General features: G+C 58.2%; 3 protein-coding genes and 1 long non-coding RNA gene across 5 annotated transcripts; 3 read left to right on the forward strand and 1 right to left on the reverse strand.

The window, feature by feature from the left end:
- On the forward strand, nt 1-675 carry LOC119841981 (ribonuclease-like). The gene has a single exon (XM_038369841.2). It carries the CDS (start codon nt 35-37, stop codon nt 509-511), a length of 477 nt encoding a protein of 158 aa, XP_038225769.2. The 5' UTR covers nt 1-34; the 3' UTR covers nt 512-675.
- Nucleotides 676-6,272: 5,597 nt separating this feature from the next.
- On the forward strand, nt 6,273-18,891 carry LOC119842261 (ribonuclease). The gene is made up of 2 exons (XM_038370179.2): nt 6,273-6,721; nt 18,301-18,891. Exons 1-2 carry the CDS (start codon nt 6,640-6,642, stop codon nt 18,753-18,755), a joined length of 537 nt encoding a protein of 178 aa, XP_038226107.2. The 5' UTR covers nt 6,273-6,639; the 3' UTR covers nt 18,756-18,891.
- On the forward strand, nt 6,728-14,810 carry LOC119842327 (ribonuclease-like). 2 transcript variants are annotated; one of them, XM_038370296.2, is made up of 3 exons: nt 6,728-6,898; nt 7,603-8,066; nt 13,584-13,749. In XM_038370296.2, the coding sequence occupies exons 2-3, from the start codon at nt 7,627-7,629 to the stop codon at nt 13,597-13,599; spliced, it is 456 nt and encodes a 151-aa protein (XP_038226224.1). In that variant the 5' UTR covers nt 6,728-6,898; nt 7,603-7,626; the 3' UTR covers nt 13,600-13,749. The 2 variants fall into 2 exon arrangements, with proteins under 2 accessions (XP_038226224.1, XP_038226225.1); XM_038370297.2 differs by lacking the exons at nt 6,728-6,898; nt 7,603-8,066 and adding an exon at nt 11,111-12,979 and having other exon boundaries at nt 13,584-14,810.
- LOC122456436 lies at nt 14,366-16,293 on the reverse strand. The gene is made up of 2 exons (XR_006275364.1): nt 15,984-16,293; nt 14,366-14,546 (listed from the first exon to the last, which is right to left on the reverse strand). It is a non-coding gene; the product is annotated as an uncharacterized LOC122456436 (long non-coding RNA).

Raw genomic sequence — 18,891 nt, forward strand, 5'->3', positions numbered from 1 at the left:
TTGGAGGAGAGGGGGTTTGGGCCCAGGAGGTTCCATGGAGGAGGCAGATCCCCACCCCCCGCTGTCTCCATCCATCTCTCCGCTCACCCCACTGCAGGTCGATCCAGTGACGGACACGGCCATGGCCCCGAGGGGACCCTGCCCCTTGCTCTTTCTGATCCTCGTCCTGCTGGCCACCAGCCTGGCGCAGCTCAGGAAAGGTGCCAGCAACCAGCAGTTTGTGAACCAGCACATCGAATTCACTAAATCCAGCACCCCCAATGACCAGGGCTACTGCGACCGCATGATGCAGCGCCAGGGCCTGACCTGCCCTGCCTGCAAAGCCAGCAACATCTTCATCCATGCCCCCTTCAGTCAAGTCCAAAACATCTGTGGCTGTGGAGGGAAACACGTCTTCAGAAACATCTATGCCAGTATCACACACTTGGACATCACCGAGTGCCAGCTGACATCCTCATTCCTAGGGTGCTGTGATACAGAACCACAGTCCTCAGAAGTGGAATCCATGTGACCTGTCTCTAGTCACTACCCCGAACTCCTGTAGAGTCCAGGTGCTGGCTACGGGCCCCCTACTCCCCCTTTCGCTCCTAGGCAGCCCTCTGTTGCTGGAGGCTCTCCTGCCCCATCCCTGCCCCTCCTGGGCAACACCCGCCATGAGTCTCCACAGGGACGTTCAGCAGCTACCCTTATTCCACAGGCTGGCAGCTTGGGGCCTGCGGGGGAATTTCCCACGCTCGATACCAAGTTCTCATCCACACGAGTGAAAAACCAGGCACCCAGCCCCTGCAGCTGGCACTGAGATCCTCAGCCTGAGCCCAGTGCCTGCCTCGCTGAGTGCCCATTGTACAGTACAGCCACCCCCCTCCCAACCCACATCCATTGAGTATTGGGGGCAGGTTGTGGGGAGAAGATTGTCCCTGGCGGGGCCCTGGAAGCTGTCCCTGAGTTTTGTTTCCTTGCTGCTTCTTGCAATAAAACACTTTCCTACCAATGAAGAACGAGTCGGTGTGTTTGGGGGGCTGGGGGCAGAGTCACTGTGCATCTGGAGATCTCAAACCCTCGGGCTATATTGGAAACATGGCTAAATTATTTAAAGGGATGAGTGAAGGAACAGATATGCCCCATTGCTATGCAGTAACCATGATCAAATCCCAGATCAGGGGTCCTGGCTCACTCAGGGGTTTGGGGACTGGATTCCGGGGCCTCTCCTCTTTAGGGGGATCTGGCTCCAGTCCAGATGCAGGTGGGGGAATGGGACGGGGAATGCAGTACAGGGCCATTCCCCACAAGGGGGCACCAGTCCCCATGGGTTACGGGCTCCAGCGTGGCCCAGATTAGGCTGCTCAGTGGCCGCTGTGGAATGGGGCACAGGAAATGTTTATTTCCGGAGCACCAGGTACTGTCTGGGCCCAGCTCTGCAGAGTGGCCAGCGGTGGGTGTGTGTCAGGGAGGAGGATCCAGGAGCAAAGAGGTTTCAGCTGAGGTTTTCCAGTGAATGGCTCATCTGGTTGCAGCCAAAGTCTGTATGGGGCTCAAAGTTTCCTTGGGACTCATGACCATCTACAAGGCACTGTTCCCAAGGGGTTTGCAGCACGGAAGCAGAGCTGGCATCTCCTACCCCTGCCCCCTTCACCCATTGCCCTGCAGCTCCCCCAAACAGCAGGGCAGCCATAGAAGCACAGAAATGTGGGGCTGGAAGTGACCTTGAGAGACCTTCAAGCCCAGACCCCTGTGCAGAGATAGGACCAAGTAACCCTAGACCAGCCCTGACAGGGGGTTATCCAATGATGCCACCCCCCACTTGGGAGCCTGGTCCAGAGCTTCACCACTCTGAGCATTAGAAACTTTTCCTTAATATCCAACCTATATCTCCCTGGCTGCAGACTCAGGCCATTACTTCTTGTCCTGTCCTCAGTGGACACGGAGAATGATGGATCTCTGTCCTCTCCAGAACAGCCCTGGACAGATTTGAAAGCTGTTCTCAGCTCCCCCTCAGTCTTCTTTTCTCAGGACTAAACCTGCCCAGTTTTTTTGCCTTTCCTCACAGGTCAGGTTTTCTAACTCTTTGATCATTTGTGTTGCTCTCCTCTGCACTCCCTCCAGTTCGTCCACATCTTTCCTAAAGTTTGGTGCCCAGAACTGGGCACAGGACCCCAAGTGGGACCTCACCAATGCCAAGGAGAGCAGGACAATTCCTTCCCGTGTCTTGCATCTGACACTTCCTGTAATCCACCCCAGGATGACACCAGCCTTCAGGGCCGGTGCAAGGATATTCTACGCCCTAGGCAAAACTTCCACCTTGCGCCCCCCGCCCCCCGCACATTGGTTCATTGAGGGGCAAATCCCAATGAGCCTTATAGACCCCAGGGGCCAGCCTGCACAGGGGCTGCTCTCCAGACTAGGTTCCCCCCTCCCCGCCCCCTGAACTCCCTCGGAGGATGCACAGCCCCCCCGCGAGCCCTCCCCACCCCACCTTGGCGGCCCCCACCCGGAGTCCACTCACTGGCTTTGCCGGGCTTGGGCCGCTGCAGCAGCTCGGCAGGGAGAACCCGCCTTGCGGAGGCACCGGAGAGCCAGAGCGTCCCGCTTGCGTCGGCGGTGAGCCCCAGCCATGGAGGAGCCGCTGTGACGACACAAAGGCGGCGGCGGTGCCGCTAGAGGGGAGCAGCAGCAGCGCCCCCCGCCCAGGGGCTCCCGCAGGCTGCAGCGGATGCATGCAGCACCGGCCCCCATGCACCCCCCCAGCTCCCCCCACGCCTAGGGTTACCATATTTCAACAATCAAAAAAGAGGACGGGGGGAAGAGCCCCGCCCGCATCCACTCCCTCCCACTTCCCACCTCCTGACTGCCCCCCTCAGAACCCCCAACCCGCCCCCCAGAACCCCATCCCCTACCTAAGGCTCCCTGTTCCTTGTCCCCTAACTGCCCCCTCCTGAGACCTCCCCACCCTAAATACCCCCCTAGGACACTGCCCCAACCCTTATCCACACCCCCGCCCCCAGACAGCCCCCCGGGACTCCCACGCCCCATCCAACCACTCCCCGCCCCCTGACAGCCCCCCAGAACTCCCGGCCCCTCCAATCCTCCCCCTGCTCCCTGACTGCCCCCCGGCCGGGACTCCCCTGACCATGACCATGCCGGTCAGACGCTGGCTCCACATGGAGGCAAGACAGGCTGCCGGGCCCACAGCCTGTGGGAGGGGCGGCGGCGGCTCACAGGCCCGGGAGCGCGGCGAGGGGGCAGTTGGGGGGCGCACAGGGGCCGCCACCTGCACACGTCTGCTGCAGCCTGCAGGAGCCCCCGGCCTGGGGCGCGTGGCCGCAGCCAGGGCGGGGGGCGCGGCTGCGACCCGCTAGCGGCGCCGCCGCCTTTGCAGGGCTACTGCCCCCCTGCACCGCGCCGGCTCCTCCATGGCTGGGGCCCGCCGCCCCCGCAAGCGGGACGCTCTGGCTCTCTGGTGCCCCCAGAAAGCGGCTCCTCCCTGCCGAGCCAGGCACCGCTTTTTGGCGCCCCCAACCACTTGGCGCCCTAGGTGATCGCCTAGTTCGCCGAGTGGTTGCACCGGCCCTGCAGCCTTTCCTGCCACTGCATCACATTGTTACCCTGGCATCATTCCCTCCTCTGCGCCGCTCCCGACACCACCAGGGCACTCCACGTGGGAGCAGGGCTCTGCCGTTAAGGGCGGGGAACAGCAGCTGTTGGCACATCCCACCGGCCTATGGAGTCACCGCCCGTTGCCCCATCCCCGGTTTTGAAACTTCCTCTGTACGTGCAGGGTTTTGTCCCCCTCCCCCCAGTCCCGGGGAGAGCAGCCTGCCCCAGACCACGGAGGGATCCAGCAACGGCCAAACCACCAACTGACACCCAGCATGCCAGCGGGGCTGGGCAGTGCAGATTGGGTGGGGTCCGGTCCAGGCTGACAGGGTCGTGGGCAGCCCTGTTGGGCCAGATCTGGGCTGGCCCGGGGACTGGGGACTGTCAAAGCCCCGAGCCCATGAGCACCATGAAACACTGCAGGGTAAATGGGACAGGAGCTGGCACAGAGGGGCCTGGCAGGACCCTCATAGCTGGTGCCAGTGGAGACAGATCCCTCCTGGGCCCAGATCTCCCTGCGCCCAGCCAGCCCAGCCCAGCCTGCCCCAGATCCCCCAGGGCCCAGCCAGCCCAGCATGCTCCGGATCCCCCTGGGCCCAGCAAGCCCAGCCCAGCCTGCTCCGGATCCCCCTGGGTCCAGCCAGCCCAGCCCAGCCTGCCCCGGATCCCCCTGGACCCAGCCAGCCCAGCCCAGCCTGCTCCAGATCCCCCTGAGCTCAGCCAGCCCAGCCCAGCCTGCTCCAGATCCCCCTGGGCTCAGCCAGCCCAGCCCAGCCTGCTCCGGATCCCCCTGGGCCCAGCCAGCCCAACCCAGCCTGCTCCGGATTCCCCTGGGCCCAGCCAGCCCAGCTCACCTGCTCTGGATCCCCCGGGCCCAGCCAGCACACGGCAGGGCTGGCTAGCTCAGCCCTCTCTGCATATTCCATGTGATCCATCTGGGTCATGAGCGTTAGGTGTGTTCGTTGCCTGTCATGAGAGCCAAACTCTCTGTCTTGTACCATTCTCAGTTTTGTCCCCACAAAGGGCTAGTGTGTGGCCTGCCCTATGTGGGGTGGGGGGCCCCAACACCCTGGGGTGATGGTCATGGTCTGGGTTTGAGCCCCAGCTCCGCACCAAGTTGCGCAATTCAGGCACTTTAAGCCAGGCTGTTTTGTTCAGGGATGGGGAACCCCTTCCTCAAATCATCCTAAATTTGGGTCAGTCACCCCAGCTTCCCCTCCCCCCAGGGACCCACACAAATTTCTTTGCAAGCCAAGTACCTGTGAGGATTTTAGAGCACTTAGGAGAGCTGAGGGTTGAACGGGGAGCTGGTCTTAACCTTTGCTGTAGCAGAGCTGGCAGCTGCTGTGCCAGCACAGAGGGCGATGAGCAGATGACCCCAAAGGGACATTGTCTCATAACCTCCCAAACACACACGAGACCCCACTGCCCACCCAGAGCTGGGTAGACCCCAGGAGTCTTGGATCCCAGCCCTCACCAGCAGTGGGCAGGACTCAGACCCAGGAGAGATGACTCCAAGCCCCAAGGCCCGGCTGGTGCTGGCAGCCAGTCCCGCTCTCTACAGGCCCTGACCCTTCCCCCAGGCCCTGGGGCTCAGGTGGCACTGGGGGGACCAGGCCCCGGCTCCCACTGGCTCTGCTGGGCACGGGCATTTCCAGCAGCCAGGCCTGTCCCTCTCCTGGCTGGGTCACTGCCCCTTGTGATGCCCAGGGCTAGGATTGCCAGATGTCCTGTTTTTGACTGGAACACCTGGTCGAAAAGGGACCCTGGTGGACTGGGCTGTTAAAAGTGCGGTCAGTGGCACAGCAGGGGCCCGGGCCTAAGGCAGGTGCCAGGCTCCCTGCATGCCTGGCTCCACATGGTTCCAGGAAGCAGCCGCCAGGTCCGTGCAGCCCCTAGGTGCAGGAAGGCTCTGTGCACTGCCCCCACCCCGAGTGCCAGCTCTGCAGCTCCCATTGGCCAGGAACTGTGACTAGTGGGAGCTGCGGGGGCACTGCCTGCAGGTGCGAGGGCAGCGCGTGGATGGAGCCTCTGTGCACCTAGGGGCCACAGAGATCTGGTGGTTGCTTCCTGGGAGTGGTGGTAAGTGCTGCCGGGACCCCATACCCCTGTCCGGAGTCCCCACCTGTACTCAAACTCCCTCCCAGAGCCTGCACCCTGGACCCTCCACTCCCCAACCCCAGCTGCACCCCAGAGCCCTCACCCCCAGCTGGAGCCCTCACTCCCCCTGCATGCCAACCCCCTGCCCCAGCCTAGAGCCCTGTCCTGCACCCCAAGCCCCTCATCTCCAGCCCCACACCAGAGCCAGCACCCCCAGCCAGAGCCATCACCCACCCCCCTGCATCCCAACCCCCTTCCCCAGCCCGGAGCCCTCTCCCACACCCTGAACCCTTCATTTCTGGCCCCAGCCAGAGCCCACACCCACAGCCGGAGCCCTCATGCTCCCCCTGCACCCCAACCCCCTGCCCCAGCATGGTGAAACTGAGTGAGGGTGGGGGAGAGTCAGAGATGGAGGAAGGGGGGAAAGGCACGAGTGGGGGGTGGGGCCTTGTAGAAGGGGGGCAGGGCCTCAGAGAAGGGCTGGGGCAGGGGGCGGGGCAGGGTGTTCGGTTTTGTGCAATTAGAAAGTTGGCAACCCTACTCAGGGACCTGGCCGGGGCTGGGGGTTGTGGTTATGGGGGTATCCAGGGCACCCAATAAAGGGCAAAACCTGTAATAGGGCATCAGGACTGTGTGGTTAGAGAGGCTGGGAGTCAGGAATCCTGCGTTCTAACTTGGCTCGGGAAGGGGAGTGGTGGCTAGTGGGTTAGAACAGGGGGGTTGGGAGTCAGGACTCCTGGGTTCTCTCCACAGCCTGGGAATAGAGTTGGGCTGAGGATAACGGGGAGATGCACCAGGCACTGGGGCTGTGGGGTTCACAGTGTCTCAGGACCCTGCCCTGTGCGCACTTCTCTCCTAACTCCCTGCCACACCCAGAATCTCTGGGGCCCTGGGTGGGAGGAGCTGCCCCATCCCACCCACAGCTGCCTGGTCGTGCTGTATATAATGACACCTGAAGGGGAAGGAGACTCAGAGATTCAGCTCTGCTGGCAGCTGGATCCATCTCTGACTGGAGCCCAGGAATTGGGTGAGCTGAGAACAGACCCAGCCGGGGGGAAATGCAGAGGGAGGGTCATTGCAGATTGACCCCAGAGGGGCTGGGTGCAGAATCCGGCCCTGACCCCACTGCACTCAGGGGTGACTCCGGATTGACCCCCAGGCAGCTGAGATCACAATCTTGGCAAGAGGGTAAAAGAAAGAGGAGGTGAGATCCAGAGTCAGCACTCCTGGGATCTTTCTTGGGGCAGTGGTTAGAAGCGGGAGGCTGGGAGCCAGGACTCCTGGGTTTTCTACTGGCTCTGCGGGGGCAGTGAGATCTATTGGGTTGGAGCAAGGGGGGCTAGGAGCCAGGACTCCTGGGTTCTCTCTCCCACTCTGGGAGAGGAGCAGGATCTAGGGTCGCAGAAGGGGGAGAGCTGGGAGTGCGGACGAAGGACGCACTGTGGACAAACAGGTAAAGCAGAGAGTTAGTGGCAGGCTGGGGTTGTGGCTAAGGCTCCCCAATGGGGTTTAGGGGACCTGGGTTTCATTCTCTGTGTCTTAGGATGGGATTTTCAAATTCCTAAAGGGATCTTGAGGCCAAACCCTCATGTACACCCCTGGGACCCAAGCCACCAAATGGGAGCTGAAAAGCTGAGCCTTAACCATTCTGTGTCTCGGTTTCTCCATCTGTAACATGGGAAGAACAACCCTTTCTCGGTGTGCTTTGCCCATTTAGACTGTAAGAGTTTCTCTCTGGATATGTGCAGTGCTTGGCACAATGTGGGCCCTGATCTTGGTCAGGTTAATGAGGCTTTAAGGGTAGAATGGGCTGGCAGGGGAAGGGGTTTCAGCCCAGGTGGTTCCATGGAGGAGGCAGATCCCCACCCAGCGCTGTCTCCATCCATCTCTCCGCTCACCCCACTGCAGGTCGATCCAGTGACGGACACGGCCATGGCCCTGAGGGGACCCCACTGCTTGCTCTTCCTGACCCTGGTCCTGCTGGCCGCCAGCCTGGCCCAGCTCAGCGAAGGTGCCAGCTACCGGCAGTTCGTGACCCAACACTTTGACAGCCCCAAGACCAGCGCTGCCAACGACCGGCTCTACTGCAACCGCATGATGCAGAGCCGGGGCCTGACCCACGTCTTCTGCAAGCGCCGCAACACCTTCATCCACGCCCCTGCCGGCCAGCTCCAGGCCATCTGTTCCCATGGAGGGACACACGTTAGCCTCAACCTCTACGACAGCCTGGAGTCCTTCAACGTGACCACGTGCCGGGTGCTGCCTCACTCCCGTCCAGGGCACTGTAGATACAGGGCTGCAATCGGCAACACTAAGATCCGTGTGGCCTGTGCCAAGGGGCTGCCTGTGCACTTACAGCCAACGTACCTGCCGTGAGTGAGGAGCAGGGGATCCCACTTCTTCCCCCCACCCCCGCTTTGATCCTGAGCAGCCCTCTGTTGCTGCGCGCTCCCTGTCCCCGTACCTGCCCCTCCTGGGCAATGCCCGCCATGGGTCTCCACAGGGACATTCAGCGCCTCCCCTTACCCCACAGGTCAGCAGCTGGGGCCTGTGGGGGGATTTCCCGCTCTGGGTGCCCAGTCACCATCCACACGAATGAAGATCTGGATGCCAGCCCCCTCAGCTGGCACAGAGACCCTCAGTCTGAGCCCAGCACCCACCTCACCGGGCAGAATCCAAACACAGCTGGCCTGGACTTGGGCTGGGTCTGCCCAGAACCCACCAGGAGTGGAAGAGGCTGAGCAGCTCTGAAACCTCAGACCCATTTCATTGAGGGGCCCAGTTTTAGCCCCCCAAATCTGCTCAAAATTCCCACAACCCCCTTGGATTTGTCTAAACCTGCATGACTGGATCTGGCCCTGTTACTGGGGGATGTGGAAACCAGCTGAGCCTTGTGTGGCCAGACACCACAGGGCTAAGATGGAAGGGGGGCTGCTGGTCCGGGTAGAAATGGGGGGATCTGAGGGCACTGTGGGAGAGGTTAATGCCTGTTCCGTCGTCCCCCCTCCCCCAAAGAGCTCCCCAGGCAATGAGATTTGCTAGGCCGGAGCTAGGGTAGAACTGGGAAGCGCTCGGGGTCTCGTCTCTGGCTCTGACGTCTCTCGTGTGGGTATAAGATGAGGCTGTGACATGAGCTGAACGGGGAAGCAGAAGGGAAGGTTATTTCTGTGGTGGGATTGGGCGATGCTGTTGGGGAGTTCAATTCTCTGGCTGCCACTAGAAATACAATGCTGCCAACGCAGAACGGCCGGGTGCATGTTTGTGGGGCACTTGGCACGGGGTGAACAGCTGCCCCAATGACCTTCAGAGAGCACGGCTGGATTGTCATGGGGTTATCTAGGGGGCCCAACCTCTGATCTGGCCACAGGCCAGGGGACTGGCTGGCAGGGAATGGGACTCAGGGTCTTTCCTTTCTAGGGGGCGCTGGCTCCAATCCAGCTCCAGATCAGGGGGCACTGGCTGGCTCAGGGGACACCAGCTACAATCCAGCCCCACAAGGGGGGATTGGCTTGAGATCGCCCTTTGAAGGTTGGGGAGCTGTTTCCCCCCTCCCCCCAGCTCAGCCTATATTTCCCTCTCCCAGTGGGGAGGCCAGCTACAGAGGGAGAACCTGGAAGCATGATCTGCAATGTCACACGCTCTGTATCTGCAAAGCATGGTGCCCCACAGTTGCCAAGGGCAGGGGCATGGCTGGGATTGTTGCCAGTTCTGGGTGGAGGGCAACATGGACTAGACAAATTCACTGAAGGGCGACACAGGGCTCCTTGGAGAGTTGAATTTCCAACCCCTGGTTTAGTAGTCCTGTGTGTTAACCCCTGAGCACAGAGCCAGCGCTCCTAGGGTCACTCACCCCTCCCCTGCCGGGCGCTGCCCCACCATGCGCACTTGACTCTGGGCCATGGGCAGAGGAAACCCTTGGAGTTTTCACGGATTTCATTGAAGATACTAAGATTGCTGAGACACCAGACTCAGTTCCCCCCACCCTGGAATCCCTCTCCCACCCCCCAAGCCCTTCTCCTGTGGTTCTCTGCCACATTCCCCCCATTTCAGCCCCCCCTGCTCCTGCGACTCCGCTTCTGACCCACTGCCCCCACAGCACCCCCCATGCTGGGTGCCATCACACCCTAAAGCAATTCTGCATCACAGACACACATGTGGCTGGTACCCCAGCCCAAGGTGCCAGACAGAGGAGAACCCGCCCGCAATAGCCAAGTCACAGCGAAGTGGGAGACAAAGATTGAGGAATCATATAAGGCACCAGGGGGAATTGTGCCCACCCTTGGGAGCTGGCATGTGCCATGGAGGAATATGCCGCCTGGTTAGAGGGGAGGGGGATGGCAAGTGGACCTGGTCAGTAATGCCCGCAGTGAATGTGAGTGGGGAGCTCCCCCTATTGAGCTCCCCACCCCGCTTCCTGCAACACAGCACCCCCTAGTGCATTGGGGCCAGCACTGATTGCCACAGGAGAGCGCTCCCTACTGAGGCCCTGCCCCACTGCCTGCAGCACAAGCGCCCCTTATAGCCACGCTGGGGCACTGGGGCCAGATCGGACTGCCAGGAGAGCACACCCTACTGAGCCCCCTGCCCTAATCCCTGCAGCACAGCGACCCCTAGTGTAATGCTGGGGCATTGGGCCAGCAGTGACTGCCAAGGGAGAGCACCCCCTACTGAGTCCCCCACCCCACTCCCTGCAGCACAGCGACCCCTAACACTGCACTGGGGCCAGGACTGACCAGCAGGGGAGAGCACCCCCTACTGATCCCTCCTGCCCACTCCCTGCAGCACAGCGACTCCTAGTGTAATGCTGAGGCACTGTGGTCAGCAGTGACCGCCAGGGGAGAGCACCCCCTACTGAGTCCCCCACCCCACTCCCTGCAGCACAGCGACCCCTAGTGTAATGCTGGGGCACTGGGGTCAGCAGTGACTGGCAGGGGAGAGCACCCCCTACTGACTCCCCTGCCCACTCCCTGCAGCACAGCGACCCCTAACACTGCACTGGGGCCAGGACTGACCAGCAGGGGAGAGCACTCCCTACTGACCCCCCTGCCCACTCTCTGCATCACAGCAACCCCTAACACTGCACTGGGGCACTGGGGTCAGCAATGACCGCCAGGGGAGAGCCCCCCCTACTGAGTCCCCCACCCCACTCCCTGCAGCACAGCGACCCCTAGTGTAATGCTGAGGCACTGTGGTCAGCAGTGACTGGCAGGGGAGAGCGCCCCCTACTGAGCCCCGTGCCCTAATCCCTGCAGCACAGCGACCCCTAACAGTGCACTGGGGCACTGGGGTCAGCATGACCGCCAGGGGAGAGCACCCCCTACCGAGTCCCCCACCCCACTCCCTGCAGCACAGCGACCCCAGTGTAATGCTGAGGCACTGGGGTCAGCAGTGACTGGCAGGGGAGAGCGCCCCCTACTGATCCGCCCTGCTCGCTCCCTGCAGCACAGCACCCCCTAGTGTAATGCTGAGGCACTGGGGTCAGCAGTGACTGGCAGGGGAGAGCGCCCCCTACTGAGCCCCCTGCCCTAATGCCTGCAGCACAGCGACCCCTAACAGGCACTGGGGCCAGCACTGACTGGCAGGGGAGAGCGCCTCCTACTGATCCCCCTCCCCGCTCCCTGCAGCACAGCACCCACTAATGCCATGCTGGGGCATGGGGGTCACCACTAACTGCCAGAGGAGATTGCCCCCTACTGATTAGAGCCCCCATACACAGCATGTATCCCTACCAGCATTCATGTGGTGCCAGGACACTCTGGACCACCAGCCTGGCCCTTTTTTAAGAGAGCTGTCCCACACCCTGGTACTGCCCCGATCCCTCCCTTGGGGCCCCGTACCCATCTCAGACAGATCCCTGAGCAGCATTAACTACACAGCACCTCACTGTGACAATACAGCCTCATGGCACTGGAGTGAACCCCTTCCCTTCCCTCTGGCACCGACTCCCCCCTTCGCCAATCCTCTGCCTGCAACTGGCTCGGGGACTCAGGGGAATGGGTAGCCCTGTTATAAGCAGCCAGACAAAGCTCCAGTGGGACACAGCTCTGCCGCATGGCCAGCTATGTCTCAGCTGCTGGAGACCCGTTGTCCCCCTCCATTCTCTAGGCACAGCTGTTCTGTTTCACTGGGCCAGCCCCACCTCGGATCCCTTCACCTCCAAAGTGGGACCCACACAGACCAACCCCGCCAGATTCAGTGTCTTAGGAGGGACTCAGAGTCCTGCTATGACCCCACCATTAATTGCCCCACTGGCGGCTGGACTGTGTTTCTTCCATTTCCCAGGATTCTCCACAGAAAGCAAGTCCTAGCTCTGGGAAGTTTGGAATTAATTATCTCCGCTTTCTCAGAACACTGATTTCCCCGTGGGGCCTCACTTGGCCGGGGGACGAGCCCGCGTCACCAGAGGGCCTCGCAAATAGCAACATTTCCAAACATTTCTTCCCTGTGAGCTTTTCCCAGGGGTTCAGAGCGACCTGATGATCTCTCCTCTGCTGGGTCGGTTTTTACAACAGGCCAGGTGCGGGCTGGATCGGTGTCGGGAAGGGACAACCAAATATTGGACTGTATGGTGCGAGTGACTCAGTAGGGGGCGCTCTCCCTGAACAATCAGCATTGACCCCACTGCCCCGGCGAGGTGCTAGGTGCTGTGAGGCATTTCCCGTAGGCCTTCGTCTCTGTTTGTGGCCATTCAAGCTGAGAGCGTCCTAGCCATAGGATTTGGCCAGTGGGGAAACTGAAGAACGGTGATTCAGGCTCTTTCCAAAGCTGCTACAGGGATTTGGAGCCCCAATTCCTATTAAAATGAATGAGACTGGGGTTCCCAAATCCCCTAGGCAAAGCCCAGTGTCCTGGCTAGCTCCCAGCTCAGGGCAGAACATTACCCCTCCCCAAATTCCTGCCATGTTGTCAAGAGGATACCTTCACCTCCAGCCCTGACCTGGGCAGCTGTTCCCCATTTTCCAGGCTCCACCCCAGAGGTGGCTGCAGTAGGAGACCATTACACAGCGCCAAAGCCAGATTCCAGCATAACAGAGAGAAGAATTTGACCCTCATTAGCAGCATTGTTTATTCAGCTTCTCCCTGGGCTGGTGCCTCAGTGTTTCCCAGGGTCACTGATTGTGCAATGCTGGCCAGTAGGATATTTCTCTGAGTACAGCTGCCCCCGCTGTGTCTTTCTCTCCAGCTGGGCTCGGTATATAACACCCACCCAGAAAGTACAGAACCTCAGACACTTTGTAGGCAGCTGGATCCATACTCCAGGGGAAACCGAGGCATCAGGACTGGGGTGAGTTGAAGATCGGGGCCTGAGCTGACCAGTGTATTTAGGCAAGAAGGCTCAGGGGGCAGCGTATTGTAGATGATCCGTAGGAAATGTGCTAAATATAGTAATATAGAGCAGGTCTAAAGAATGAAACACGGATCCAAAAGGCCCGTCACGTAATATTCACTGTGTGGAGAAGAAACAGCTGCATGAGTTGAAGTTTAAAATCGGTGGGGGCAGATCCCCAGCATGGGTCAATGGGTTTAGCTCCATTGTACACCTGAGGAAACTAGGGGTGAAAGAGAGCAGTCGCCCCAGATCCAGGGCTCCTAACTCCCCATCTTGCCCTGCAATCTAACTAGATCTCACTCCCTTCCCTGAGCTAGGGAGAGAACCCAGGAGTCCTGGGTCCCACCTCCCCCTGCTCTAACCAGTAGACCCCACTCCTCCCCTCCACTCCTGTCCCCAAGGCAGGCATACAACCCTGGAGTCCCCGTCCCCCCCGATTAACCCACCAGCCCCCACTCCCCTTGCAGAGCTGGGGAGAGAACCTAGGAGTCCTGGCTCTCAGCCCACCCTGCTCTCACCCACTAGACCTCCACCTCTGCCCATGCTTCCCCCCCCACAGACAGCCATGGCCCTGAAGGGACCCTGCCCAGCGCTACTGCTGCTGCTGGTTTTGCTGCCCGCCTGGCTGGCTCTGAGTCGGAGGGAGACGCGCCACGAGAAATTCCACCGGCAGCACGTGGACTTCCCGAAGACCCGCGCCCCGGATGCCCGGCGCTACTGCAACCTCCTGATGCCGCGGAGGAACCTGACAGCTGATGCCTGCAAACCCACCAACACCTTCATCCACGCGAGGCCTGACAAGGTGGACGGCATCTGTAGCTCAGGGGGCACCCCCAGCACCGAGAATTACTACGACAGCAACGCGCCCTTTGAGCTCACCACCTGCCGGCTGGCAGGGGGCACTCAGAGACCCCCCTGCAACTACCGCGGGAGAACCAGCACCCAGCAGATCCGGGTGGCATGCGTGGGAGGGCTGCCCGTGCACTATAAAACACAGCTCTAGGGGCAAGGAGGAAAGAAGGGGGAGGGACAGTGAGGTTGGCGATTTCATCTGAGCTTAAAGAAATTAAGACCCAACGGGGCCAGGTCCCTCGCTGGTGTGATTGGGATTTAGGCTGCTGAACTCCTATAGATCCCTACCCCATCCGCACCCTCTGCTGCCCCACTGCCCATTGCACAGTATAGCTGTCCCTTGTCCCCCCCACCCTCTTCTGCCCCACTGCCAACTATACACTATAGCCGCCCCTTCCCCACCCTCTGCTGCCCCTAGTGCCCATTATACAGTATAGCCACCATTTCCCCATCCTTTACATGCTGCTGGTACAGTGGCTCAAGGATAAGCCTGGCACTCAGGATACCCGAGTCCTATTTTTTTATTCTTCCTCTGACCCAATTCTGTGACTCTGTACAAATCACTTGAAGTCTCTGTGCCTCAGTTTCCCCATACATTGTTCATCAAGTCTCTTTAGCATGGAAGCTCCTTGTGGCACAGATTGGCTCTCATCTTGTGTCTTTACACTAACTAGAACACAAACATGCCTCCGTTTCAGCTGAGGTCTCTAAGTGGCACTGTCATTCAAATCATATTAGTTGTTCGGGGGTGGGCGCATCTTTTTTGTTCTGTGCTTGTTCAGCACCTGGGCCACGGTCAGTGACCAGGTCTCCTAGGCACTAACCCGGTACAATAAATAAATAATCAGAGAGATGCATCGATCTGAATCCTGGATTTTCTTTTCCTGGGTTGCAGTCTCTTGCTACTTCCTCCAATAAAGTGCTTTGCTAGAAAGGGCTGTGGTCTGTGTTTGTGGGGATCTGTGTGTGTTCTAGGGGAAAGTCAGGAAGTATAACAAGAGCACTCAGCTTGAAATGCCTTGGGGAAATCCTGCAGTGAGATTTCAACCCACAGCCCTTTGTTTAGCAATCTAGTCTCCAAGCTACAGGAGCAGCTGTTTGCTATCATCTCCTGGCATGTGGGGAAAGATTGTCTGTACCAAGACCAGCAGGATCCGTTTGGTCTACTCAGGAATCAGTGGAGAGCAAGCCCTTGGGGTACGCATTGACTCAGGGAGCTGGGATTCCCAGCTCAATTCTCTCCCACAGTCCTGGACATGTTCCCACACCCTGTTGCACCCAGATCCTTCCACATGGGATAAAAAAAACTGGACTGTGAGCTAGTTTGGTTGAGCCAGTGGAGAATTCCGCTGGCGTCTGGGAGGGGGAAGGGCTGAGCAGTGGGGATTTCAAAAGATTGCAGCAGCGGGGAGTGTGGATTTAGGTTCCACTCTCTTCAGGGATGGGGGTCCAAGTGCCAAACTTTGGGTTTTCCCTACAGACCCGTGAATCTCCAGGAGTTCCAGGGACAGTTCTGAGATGGTGATGCAGGGGCAAAGAGGGTGTATTTAATCATTGGAACAATTCACTAAGGGTCGTGGTGGATTCTCCATTACTGACAATTATTAAATCAAGCCTGGATGTTTTTGTATAAGATCTGCTCTACGAATTATTTGGGGAAGTTCTCTGGCCTATGTTCTACAACAGGGCAGACTATGTGGCTGTGTTTGCACACCCCATCCCCCTGTGGGATGTATTGTGGGTGTGGTGACACCATGGTTACAGTCTATCAGACTGTTCTGAGCCTCCCAACAGTGAGGCCCAATGTCCAGAGACAATACAGTAGCCCTCAAGTGCAGGGCAGTGTCGCCTAGTGACCAGAGTCAATACAGTGGCCCTCAAGTGCAGGGCAGAGTGACCTAGTGGCTGGAGTCAATACAGCAGCTCATGAGTGCAGGGTTGTGTGGCCCAGTGGCCAGATCTGGGGGGCTTCTACCAAAATGGGTGTGGCAGGCAGGATAGTGGGACCTGGGCCCACCTGACTCTACCACTTCATGACCTAGGGCACTAATAGTGGCAGAATGGTCCACCACTGGGTCAGCGGGGAATTCAATTGCAACATGCTGACCTTCCATGGGTAGGAAATACTACTCACTCCACTTCCCTGGGCTACTTCCTGCTATGCTTCCTGTAGCTCTCATCCATATGGTATCAGGGTCCCTCAGTGCAGGTTACTCCCTGGGATTCCAACACCCACCAATCATCTGTAGGCGACAGGTCTCCCATCTAAGTCTCAGGATCTCCAGCTTCCACACATAAGGGCGGTAATGGCTCCTGGACTGGAGCCTCCACCAAGCATCCTTCCTCCTTGGCAGTCAGTCCAGACTAAGCTGGGCTGCTCTCCTTTATACTAGCACAGCTGTTGGAGCATGCCCAGCATAGTCAGAGGGGTGGGACTTCGTCCGCCCATAGTGTGGGATTAACTCTCTCCTGCCTAGTGTGGGGTATGCACACCCTGTCACAGACTAGATGATCACAATGGTCCCTTCTGGCATGGGAATCTATGAATCTATTAAACCTGCTAATGTATTAGCAACAGTAAATCTTCTCCAACTTGATGGCTATATGGCTTTTGTCTCTGGAGCAGGAAATTTTCAGAACTTCTTTCAAGTGAAAGTTGTAACTCTGTCTTGTAATTATTTCATCACCTGAGCTACCCTGCCATTTTTACCAGGAGTTGAAACTCAGTTTCCTCTTTTCCATTTAAAAGTATTTCAGCTTTTTTTTAAAAAAAGACTTTTGAAACTTAAATGATACTTAGACAGGCTGTAAACATATGGAGTTTTCTCAACAATCTTTGGAGAGGTCGCTCCTGGCTTTCTGAATTTGTTAAGGAAGTGGCTTGAGAGCTGCCAGATAACTTAATTATTTCCCTGTTTAACATAAATATTTTTATACTCAAATCATTCCTCCCTGAATAGCAAGGCCTGAGCTAGCTCCAAGCACACATGGCGCTGCCAGGCTATATGGAACAACCCAGGTGTCATGGGTTGATCAGAGGAGCCGGGAGTCCAGTGTGACCATGACCCTATCCACACATGGACCTTGGAGAGGTTCCAGCATGTTCCAGCTCATGGGTCAGGGCAGAGAGACCAAGCAAGGAAGAATGGGATTGTTTGTAACCCAGCTGGTTCTTCCTGCTGCTCCCAGATGCCTTGGGTCCGTGCCGTCACGTAGCCAGAGGTGCTGCCCCTCCAACCCTACCTGGCTGCGGCTGTATAACAGAACCTGGATGGCTGCAGACTCAGGGAACTCTCAGCTCTGTGGGCAACTGGGTCCATCTCTCAGGCTCGGGTGAAGGCACTGGGAGCTGAGAAGGTCAGAGAATCTGTGACAAGGTCAGAACTGCAGGGAGATGAGGCATGGGTCACTTGAGGGTTTAAACTAGTATAAATGGGGGATTCTCTGGAACCTGAAGTTTTTAAACCATGATTTGAGGATGTCAGTAACTCAGTTGGAAATTCGGGGTCTATCACAAGGGTGGGTGGGTGAGGTTCTGTGGCCTGCAGGTCAGACTGCAATGTGCAGAGATCATGATGGTCCCTTCATAGAAAATCAGGGTTGGAAGGGACTTCAGGAGGTTATCTAGTCCAACCCTCTGCTCAAAGCAAGACCAATCCCCTTCTGGCTGTAAAGTCTAGGAGAGGTGGGGGAGAAGAGAGAGGAGAGGGCAGAGGTCTTCCTCTGAAGCAGGTGGTATTGGCCACAGGTTGGGAGGAGATATTGAGCTAGCTGGACCCTCAAGCTGGTCTAATGTGGGAATCCCTCTTCTCTTATTCTCCACTGGCCACTAGCCAACCAGAATCCACATGGCAAAAAGAGAGAGCTGCCTTAATCCATGGAGAAGGGCAATATCACAGACCTGGGCTGCTGAGAAGAGTGTCTTCAGCTAGGCAGAGAGATAGGTAGATAGATACATAGATAGATAGATATGGGGAAAGAAAGAAAGAAAGAAAGAAAGAAAGAAAGAAAGAAAGAAAGAAAGAAAGAAAGAAAGAAAGAAAGAAAGAAAGAAAGAAAAAGAAAAGCCCTCAAATCTCTGGAACCTAGTAAATGCAGCTCAGCCCTGTACCCTTAACTCTGCCCTCTTTGCGTGATGGTTGTGGGGCAGAGCTGGTGTGCTCCACTTAATTCTTTAATTAGTGGTTTCAGGAGTATTTGACGTTCTGGCAGAGGCTGAGACAATTCCGGGTAATTTTAATGCTCTGCAAATAAGGTTTTGGAGTTTGGCATGAAGCGACTGCCTGCCTGGCAGCCTTAGCCTGCAATCTACAAGGAGCTCCCTGGCGGGGCGGGAGGCCGGGAGGGGATGAGTGAGTGCAGGTCCCATGGTGTAAACAAGTCCCCTTCCCCTTGTCCATTCCTCCATTTCCTCCCCACTGCAGGGCGAGCCAGCAGCAGAGGTATCATGGCCCAGAGGGGACCCTACCCAACACTGCTGCTGGTCTTGCTGGCCGCGTGGCTGGCTCTGGCCAGGGGGGAGACATACTACAAGAAGTTCTTGAGGCAGCACGTCGATTACCCAAGGACTGCCATCCTGGATGCCAGGACCTACTGCAACCAGATGATGCAGCGCAGGGGCATGACCTCGCCAGTCTGCAAGTTCACCAACACCTTTGTCCATGCCAGCACCGACAGCATTACCACCATCTGCGGCCCTGGGGGGACCCCGGTGAGTGGGAACCTGCGAGACAGCACAGCCTCCTTCGCCATCACCACCTGCCGGCTGCAGGGGGGATCACAGAGACCGCCCTGCAACTACAACGGGGGCACCAGCACCCAACGCATCCACATCACCTGTGAGGGGGAGCTCCCTGTGCACTACGACAGAGCGATATAGCTTGGGCCCATTGCACAGCACTGTCAGTCCCCCCAGACCCTGTTCCGCTGATGCCCCTAGTGCCCATTATACAGTAGAGCCGCCCCCTCCCCGCCTCCACCCTCTGCTGCCCCTAGTGCCCATTATACAGTATAGC

Source organism: Dermochelys coriacea, chromosome 13 (genome assembly GCF_009764565.3).
Source record: "Dermochelys coriacea isolate rDerCor1 chromosome 13, rDerCor1.pri.v4, whole genome shotgun sequence".
In the NCBI taxonomy this organism is placed as follows: Eukaryota; Metazoa; Chordata; order Testudines; family Dermochelyidae; genus Dermochelys; species Dermochelys coriacea.

What these genes read in the sequence shown, in the direction of transcription:
- LOC119841981 (XM_038369841.2), top strand. Translation starts at nt 35, where the DNA reads ATGGAGGAGGCAGATCCCCACCCCCCGCTGTCTCCATCCATCTCTCCG.
- LOC119842261 (XM_038370179.2), top strand. Translation starts at nt 6,640, where the DNA reads ATGACACCTGAAGGGGAAGGAGACTCAGAGATTCAGCTCTGCTGGCAG. An exon ending in GACTGGAGCCCAGGAATTGG is followed by an intron (nt 6,722 to 18,300) that starts GTGAGCTGAGAA and finishes TCCCCACTGCAG; the next exon opens with GGCGAGCCAGCAGCAGAGGT.
- LOC119842327 (XM_038370296.2), top strand. Translation starts at nt 7,627, where the DNA reads ATGGCCCTGAGGGGACCCCACTGCTTGCTCTTCCTGACCCTGGTCCTG.